Consider the following 8,423-nt stretch of genomic DNA (forward strand, 5'->3'; position numbering starts at 1 on the left):
CAGCAGCTGCTGGCAGCCAGGGCTGCTGTTTAAAAAGGTAATCAGGGAACAGAGAAGAGCTCTGGATTGCTTTAATCCTTTCCAAAAAAGTATTGCTAGCCCAGCAGCTCTCCTCCCCCATCCCCCCTCCCGGAGTGCTTGTGAGGATTTGTACTCATAAGGGCTGGATAATTTGACAGGGATAACGCAGGCTCGGCACAGGCAGCCTCAGACTTTCCCCACGAGTTTGCTCTTCTCTGGGCACAGTTTGCTAGCCCTGTAAATCCAACCCCCCCCTCCCCCCCCTCCACGTGCCACCTTTCCCTCCCCTCCACGCAGAGGGCTGAGACAACAGCCTTGGGAGCATGACTCAGACGGCACAAGGGATCGAGGACCTTCCCTTCCCATGGGCAGGGCTCTGGGATCGCCGGGCACTGGCAGGCGGAGGCACCGAGGGGCTGGGGGTTCACGGGAGCAGGGATGGGCAGGGCCATCCTGTGGGTACCTGAGGCAGCCGAGCCGCGGTGGAGCCAAGCAGTTAACGCAGAGTCAGCGTCCCCGGGGCCGCATCGCGGTGCCGGGAGCGCTGCGCGGCGAAGGGCGGGTCGGCAGCCCGGTGCGCGGCTCAGGGGCCGCCCCGGTAGCTGTAGTGATTGCAGTCGGTCTCGCTCATGGTGAGCGGCAGGCTGGGCTTGCGCTCCGCGTCCTTGGCCCCGCACGGCCGCGGGGGACGGGGCTTGAAGAAGTCAGAGACGTAGCGGACCTGGGAAGAGAAGGAGGATTTGGGGAAAAGGGGGGGGGGGGGACACACGCTGAGCTGCAGCCAGCAGCAGCCTGGCAGAGAGGTTGGTTAAGGCAAAAAGGGACACTCACGATGAGGACGGCGATGAGAGCCCCTTGGAGCAGCCCTGCCAGGACATCGCTCCAGTGGTGCTTGTAATCTGACACTCTGGTGTAGCCCACGTAGATGGCGAAGGCGATGAGGAAGAACTGGATGGTAGGGCGCAGCAGCCGGGCCCACTTGCCCACCAGTCGGGCTTGCACGTAGAGCTGGGGAGGAGGGGGGGGAAAAAAAAAAAAAAAAAAAAAAGGGAGGAGGGGTGGAGCAGTCATCAGCCTGTTAATGGAACGCTCAGAGCACTGCTCCACCCCAGAGGACAAGATCCGTGGGGGGGCTCCCCACCTTTCTGCAGCAAGGAGGTGTTTAAGAAAAGCCTGGATGAGGCACTTAGTGCCATGGTTTAGTTGATTAGTTAGGGTTAGGTGATCGTTTGGGCTTGATGATCTTGGAGGTCTCTTCCAACCTGGGTGATTGATTCTGTAATGGCTTGCCTGGAGCACAGCACTTACCGCCAGGAACATCATGCAGTACATCCCAAAGGAGGAGTGCCCAGAATAGAAGGACAGCCTGTGGAGCAAAAGGCATGGATCAGGCTAGGAAAGCAAACCTCCAGTGTCCAGATGGGCCCCTGTAAGCCCCAACCTGCCTTGCGGGCTCTGCCTTGCAGCAGAACATCAATCATAGAGTTGTTAGGGTTGGAAGGGACCTCGAGGCTCAGCCAGTTGCAAGCCCCCTGCCATGGGCAGGGACACCTCACACCACAGCAGGTTGCTCACAGCCACCTCCAGCCTGGCTGCAAAAAACTCCAGGGAAGAGGCTTCTACCACCTCCCTGGACAACCTGTTCCAGTGTCTCACCACCCTCATGGGGAAGAACTTCTTCCTAACATCCAATCTGAATCTCCCCACTTCTAGTTTTGTTCCATTTCCCCCCCCAGTCCTATCACTCCCTGACATCCTAAAAAGTCCTTCCCCAGCTTTCTTGTAGGCCCCCTTCAGATCCTGGAAGGCCACAGAAATACCAACCTTGGGCTGCCACCAGCCCATAGGAGCCCAACACTGCCTAACAGGTAGGCCTGGACCTGTGCTGTGGCCCCACAGCTCACCTGGACTCGGTGACATTCCTGCTCTCCCCTTGGCAGACGTTCTCCAGCTGCACATAGATGGAGCAGTTCACCTTGGACCAGTCAGGGTTACAGACAGCCAGGAAGTTCGGCCGGAGGCGGCCGATCATGTATTTGGCCAGGTCAGTCAGGGACTGGCTGATGGCTCCCCCAAAAAGGAAGGTCCCCACCACCTTGTAGAGGGCAGCCAGATAGTTGTTGAACTCTGACTTAGAGTAGAGGCGCTCCGTGTAGACCAGGTAGGCTTCCCCTGTTGAGATCTGCAGGCACCAAGGAGCAAAGGGTGAGGGTCTTGGTGCTAGCAAGCACTTCCCCAGCACCAGGGCTACAGGATGCTTCCTCCTTCAGGTCTGCAGCAGAGGAGCTCCTGGCACCCAGCTGCCTCAGGAGCTCACAGGCCCTCCTCCCTACAGGGAACCAGCCCCATGGGATATGGATCTCACCACCCCAAAAGGAAACTCCTCACCCTCAGCAGAGCAGGGCTCGACCCAAGGGGTCTTGCTGCCCTGCTGGAGGCCTGGAGGTGAGCTGTGCTGGGACCCAGCTCCTGGATCCAACGTGCCAGAGTGCCTCTGCCCCGAGGGAAGGGAATGGTGCTTCCTTACAATGGCAACAGTGCAGGTGATGGTGACCCCAGCCATGAGGCCATGGGTGATGGTGTCTGCCTTGTAGGGGTAGCGGATGGAGTCATCATTGCAGTAGAAGCCCCTCTTGTATGGGGAGTTCACCAGAGTCAGGATGATAAAGGGCAGAGATGCTGCAAGGCAGAGAGAAGGTGAGGGCTGGAGACACCCATGGGCTCCAGCACCCAGGCACCCAGCACCGTGCCATATCCCCACCTCTAGGTCTCTGATCCCACTGCTGGGGAGGGATCTCCTCTGGGGACACAGTCCTGGGTCACCAAGCAGGGCAAGAGGTCATGCACCCACCAGCCCCACTGCTGATAGGACTCTATCAGGGCTCACAGCTGCCTGCTGCACTCAGATACCACAGGAAACAGCCACAGAGCAGGCACCTGCAGACTCCACAGCTGCCCTGCTTCTTCCCAGGCATGGTAGTCACAGGGCCTGAGGCAATAGGTCTTGTGCCCTCTCCTCACACTGCCCAGGGTCTTTTGGCCTGGGAGGATGCAGCTCACTGGGACTGATGAGCACAGGCATCTTTGCAACCCTGTTGAACAGCAGGGAAGGGCCCCCAGGCCTCAGGTGTTCCCAGCAGAACCCTCACACCAGCTCCAGGAGATCCACTGCCTGGGGATGCTGGTGGGTGATCCAGACCCCAGAGCAGTTGGCTTCCCACCCTCTTGTCTCTCCTGGCCACTGCCAGCCTCTCCTCTCCCCCAGCTCCTGGCAGGGCTCTGGAGAGATGCTGGGACCAGTTCAATCTGCCCAGGCTTTGCCACCCAGTTTGTCCCAGCTCTGATCATGAACATTTTACAGCTCGACTCTAGATGGGATGGTCCCCAAGATCAAGAGAGGTTTTGGGGGTCTCAGCCCCGTGCAATAGCTGTGCCAAACCCCCGCTGAAAGGGGACCCCTGGTCCCTGAATCCACGGTTGGAGCAACCCAGCCAGGGCCGAGGTCACCCTCCCCGGGGGGCGCGGGGTGCAGCCAGCTCTGGGATGATCTCCCCCGAGCGCGGCCCCTCGGTCCACCTTAAGCTCAAGCTCCGCTCCCGGTTCCGCCTTTCCCAGCAGTTTCCGCCTTCCCGAGCTCCACCGTCTCCCGGGAACACGCACCTTTGTCCCCGCTCGCCCCGGGGGACCCCCCGCGCCCAGACCCACCGGCCCCCTGCCCTCACCGGGCAAGCGGAGACGACGACAACGAGACCCTGGCCCACCGCTCCCGGTGTGTTCCACTCCCTCCGTTCCCCTCCAACAGGGAACTAGTCCCGGTTTCCCCCGCCCCTCTCCGGGGGTGGTGGCGGTGTCAGGGGGGAAGCCGGTGCCCGGTGGCTCCAAGACGCCTCCGTGTACACCTCAGACATTCATTTGCAGCTCAAATTAGACACCAACTTCTCCTTCTGGATAATTTCATCCCTCTCCCAAAAAAAACCTCCACTAAAAATAAAATAAACTTTAAAAAAAAAAAAAAAAAAAAAGAAAAGGCACCGGCAAGGAAACGCGACCCGAACAAACAGGAACCGGCCACTCCCCACCGGTGTTCAGAGCCCAAGAAAGCAACTCCCGGCCCGGGAGGCTCCGGTTGAAATTACGACCTGGGCCTTTATTTTTAGCCCATCCTAATTAGGTGCTTCTCAGCGTCTGTTTTAGAAACGGGCGTTTACCCGCACCGGGTGTGTATGTGTGTGTGTGGGGGTTGGGTACCGGGAAGGGGCACCCCGAACCCGCCCGCCCGGGGCTGTGGAGTCCCCGGTCCCGCTCCGGCCGCCCGCGGAGCGACGGGGCCCGACCGGCGGGCAGGCAGCCAGGGTAACAGCAGGAGGAGGAAACAGCCCTCCCCGAGCAGCGCGGCGGGGCCCCGCCGGCCGCTTCCCGGCCTGGAACCGGCTCCGGTCCCCGGGACAGGCCGCCGGAGCCGCCCGAGGATCCTCTGCCTTCTACTCGGGCACGTCCCCGGGGCGCTGCGCCCTCACCTCCAAAGGCATCCGGACCCTCTACGGTGCCCGGTGGTCCCGGGGCAGGGCACGGTCCCCTCTCGCCCGGTCCCGCCGCCGCGAAGTGGCCCCGGTTACCGGGACAGGGCCGGGCAGGTGCCTCCGAGGCTGCCCCCAGCCTGGCCCCACAACACCGGCAACAGGCTCGCCCGGGAAGAGGCACCAGGGGACCGTGGACCCCCAGTACCGCCCGCGAACATGGAACCAGCCCGCGGCACAGCCCCACCGGAGGGACCCGGGGACGCTCCGGCGCCGGTATCGAGCCCTCACCGACCGCCAAGCAGAGCACGTCGAGCACCACGAAGACTTTCCTGCGCTCCATCCCGCTGCCGGTGGCGGCCCCGCGGCCCAGCCCCGGTGCTCACATGGCCCGAAATGGCACGGGCCCGACCGGGAGGTAAAGTCCGGGCGGGGCGGGACGGGGCGGCTCCGGCAAGCGCTGCCCCCGCCCGCGGGCCGGGCAGGGAGCGGGCGGGGCCAGGCCGTGGGGCCGGGCAGGTGCGGGGCGCGGCGAAGGAGGAGGGTCCCCGTCCAGCCCGGACCCCCTCTTCGCCTCCAGCCGCTTCTCGGTCCCCTCTCTAGCACCTTCGGTCCCGGTCCCCCGTGGACCGCCGGTCCCGCTCCTTCTGGCCTCCAAGGGGAAATGGCAGAAGGAAGGGAGCAGGGCTGCATGTGGGGACCGCGTGGGTCCCGCCGGCCTCGGGCTTTCCCTAGACTTTAAAAAAAAAAAAGGGAACAAAAGAAAACTGCGAGGGTGGAAGAAGGCGACGGCTGCAGGCGGCGGGGGTGGGGTGGCAGATCCCCGGTGGCAGATCCGGGGCTGAATCAGATGCCGGGGTGGGGAACAAAGCGGGGGGTGTCCCCGGGAGCTTCTGAGCAGCCAGATTTAAACACAGGGCAAGGCACAGGTTCGGTTTAAGCTGCGGTTTAAACCTCTAGGACAAGAGATGGTGTTTTCTGGGGCCTCAGACAGGCTCCAGTGCTGCCTGTTGGGGCTGGAGAGACTGAAGAGAGGACACCCAGAGCAGGGAGAGGAGCAAAGGTCTGAGCAGCAAGTCCTGGGTGGGAGCAAGGATAGGATCGACCGGAGCCTGGCTGTTTGCTTCAGGCCCAACTCTTGGTCAGGAATGGAAAGAAACATAAATACTACAGAAACCACCCCAAATGATAGTAGCTGCTGGGTGGTTTATTTAAGTGTGGCGTGAGTGGCCTGTGGAGAATGTGGAAGCTGCTGTGGGAAGCTGGAAACACTCCTGAGCTGCCCTGGGATTTTAAAGGGATGGGCAGAGCCACTTGACAGTTTTCCTCTGCTCCAATCTGCCCAGTGCAACTGCCTGGCTGTACCACAGAGCCCTGGCACAGCTGCTGGGGCAGGATTTCATAGAATCATAGAATTGTTTCTGTTGGAAAAGATCTCTGACACCATCCAGTCCAACTGTCAACCCGAGACCACCACAGCCATCAAACCATGTCCCCACCTTTCTTGAACACCTCTAGGGATGATGACTCCACCACCTCCCTGGGCAGCCTGTGTCAATCCCTGACCACTCTTGCAGCAAAGAAATTGTTCCTCATTTCCAACCTAAACCTCCCCTGGCACAACTTCAGGCCATTTCCTCTCCATCACCTGATTCTAGGGAGAAGAGACCAACCCCCACCTCACTCCAACCTCCTCTCAGGGAGCTGTAGAGAGCAATGAGGTCTCCCCTCATCTTCCTCTCCCCCAGACTATGCAACCCCAGCTCCCTCAGCTGCTCCTCCCCAGCCCTGTTCTCAGGACCCTTCCCCAGCTTTGTTGCCCTTCTCTGGACCTGCTCCAGCTCCTCAATGTCCTTTTTGGAGTGAGAGGCCCAAAACTGATTCCAGGATTCAAGGTGAGAATTTGCCCTGCAGATGATGCCTGCAGGCCCCAAATCTTGGTGGTGGGTGGGTAAAAGCCCCAAGGCAGAGGAGCAGGAGGAAGGGAGGTTGGCTGGCACCTGTGGGATGCCCAGATGGTGCCATGGAGGGGTTGCAAGGCTTTAATTCCTGCAATTAACGAATCTCTCTTTCTCATCACAGTCCCCAGCAGTCCTTGGCCATGCTAAGCCACTCTCACAGCTGGCATAGAAGTACTCCAGGCTGGGCTATCGTGGGGGCACAGATGTGGCACTGTGGGGCTCAGCAAGGACAGGGGTCCTGCTGCCCCATGCTGTGGGATCAGAGCTCTGTGCCACAGCAGGGCAGAAGGAACTACTTTCAGGCAGCTGTCCCTGGCCCCTGCAGTGCTGTACCGCGGGTAGGACTTTGCCCTGCGTAGTGCTGTGGCTGCCAGAGGGTGCCAGGTTGGCAGGAGCCACCCAGGAATGGCCCAGCCTGCCTGGACTAAGCTGGGGCCAGCGCTCGGGGGTGTCACAGGGACCACAGCAGCTCCTGCTCTCGGTTCCCCCCGACCAAGAAAAGGCCCCGTGGGGGGCCAGTGACGCAACCCTGGTGCCAGGGGAAGCCTGGCACCGTTTGGGCTCTGCTGGATTCCTCGGGCTCCCCTTGGGCTCTTCTGGGGCCAGACCCTCCCAGCCCCAGGGCGAGCGCTGAGATCCCGTCCCGGAGGGCTGCTGATGCTCTGCTTCGGGAGGGTGACCGAGACCCTTCTCCCCCCGCTGCCGGGGGCTTGCCTACGCCTCTGCCGCCGCCACGTCGCACGGAGGCTCACGGGAGGGAGGACGGCGCCGAGCTCGGGGCCGAGTCCGGCTGGCAAAGGCTGCTGGGGACGGGGCGGGGGGGAGTCAAACCCTCGGCCCCGATCGCTGTAGCTGCAGAGGGAGTGACCGGGCAGAGGACGAAGGTCCGGGACCCCCTGGTGATGCGACCCCCGGGCGCGGAGCCGGTCCCGGCGCGGGGCTCCGGCCCCCCCTGCCGTTAAAGAGCTGCGGCTGCAGCGGCCGCGCCCGGAGCCGAGGGGCTGGAAGCTGCCCGGCAGAGCAGGACCTGGGGGTGCTGGGTGCCATGGGCTGAACGGGAGACAGCGTGTGCCCAGGCGGGCAAGAGGGCCACCAGCATCCTCTCTTGGATCAGGAGTAGTGTGGGCACAGGAGGAGGGCAGGGATTGTACCCCTGCACTGGGCACTGGTGAGGCCACACCTCAAATCCTGGGCTCAGTTTTGGGCTCCTCACTCCAAGAGGGACATTGAAGTGCTGGAGCAGGTCCAGAGAAGGGCAACAAAGTCTGGAGAAAAGGTCTGGTGAGGAGCAGCTTGAGGGCACTGGGGTTGCTCAGCCTGGAGAAAAGGAACCTGAGGGGAGACCTTCTGGCTCTGTACAACTCCTTGAAAGGAGGTTGGAGTGAGGTGGGGGTTGGTCTCTTCTCCCTAGGATAGAACAAAAGGAAATGGCCTGAAATTGTGCCAGGGGAAGGTTGGATTTGACATTAGGAAAGATTTCTTTACTGAAGGAGTGGTCAGGGATTTGAACAGGTTGCCCCAGGGAGGTGATGGAGTCACCACCTCTGGAGGTGTTAAAGAAAGTTGTGGACCTGGCTGGTTTGATGGTTGGACTGGATGACCTCAGAGGTCTTAGCCAGCCAAAGCAATTCTATGCTTCTATGACCCTGTGGGGTGGGCAGAGCCTGGGGGATGTGGAGCCTCCAGCAGGGTGCTGGTCCTGCTGCCCTCTTCCCCTCAGAAATATCATCCCTGTTCTGCAGGGCCAAGAAATGGCATCTCAAGGGGTGGAGGGGCTGAGAGACAATGACCCCCAGCTGAGGACTCTGAGCACTCCTGCCCTTCCCATCCCTCCTCAGAGCCTTGAAGAAACAGGGAACTCACTCTCACCCCTCAGGCTGTGCCCACCATTGGACCCAGCCTCTGCCCCAGGCAGGCCCCCATT

The 8,423-nt window shown here is 61.3% G+C and overlaps 1 protein-coding gene across 1 annotated transcript; it reads right to left on the bottom strand.

Annotated features, from left to right (window-relative positions):
* Window positions 1–604: 604 nt before the first annotated feature.
* On the bottom strand, window positions 605–4,899 carry PLPP2 (phospholipid phosphatase 2). Its single transcript, XM_054396117.1, has 6 exons — window positions 4,830–4,899; window positions 2,549–2,700; window positions 1,926–2,203; window positions 1,330–1,387; window positions 853–1,029; window positions 605–742 (listed from the first exon to the last, which is right to left on the bottom strand). Exons 1-6 carry the CDS (start codon window positions 4,879–4,881, stop codon window positions 605–607), a joined length of 855 nt encoding a protein of 284 aa, XP_054252092.1. The 5' UTR covers window positions 4,882–4,899.
* Window positions 4,900–8,423: the final 3,524 nt, after the last annotated feature.

This window comes from Indicator indicator, chromosome 36, assembly GCF_027791375.1.
Source record: "Indicator indicator isolate 239-I01 chromosome 36, UM_Iind_1.1, whole genome shotgun sequence".
In the NCBI taxonomy this organism is placed as follows: Eukaryota; Metazoa; Chordata; class Aves; order Piciformes; family Indicatoridae; genus Indicator; species Indicator indicator.

Coding starts and splice junctions, on each gene's coding strand:
- PLPP2 (XM_054396117.1), bottom strand. CDS start 4,881: ATGGAGCGCAGGAAAGTCTTCGTGGTGCTCGACGTGCTCTGCTTGGCG. Junction 1,388..1,925: donor AGGAATGTCACCGAGTCCAG/GTGAGCTGTGGG, acceptor TTTGCTCCACAG/GCTGTCCTTCTATTCTGGGC. Junction 743..852: donor CTCTCATCGCCGTCCTCATC/GTGAGTGTCCCT, acceptor TTCTCTTCCCAG/GTCCGCTACGTCTCTGACTT.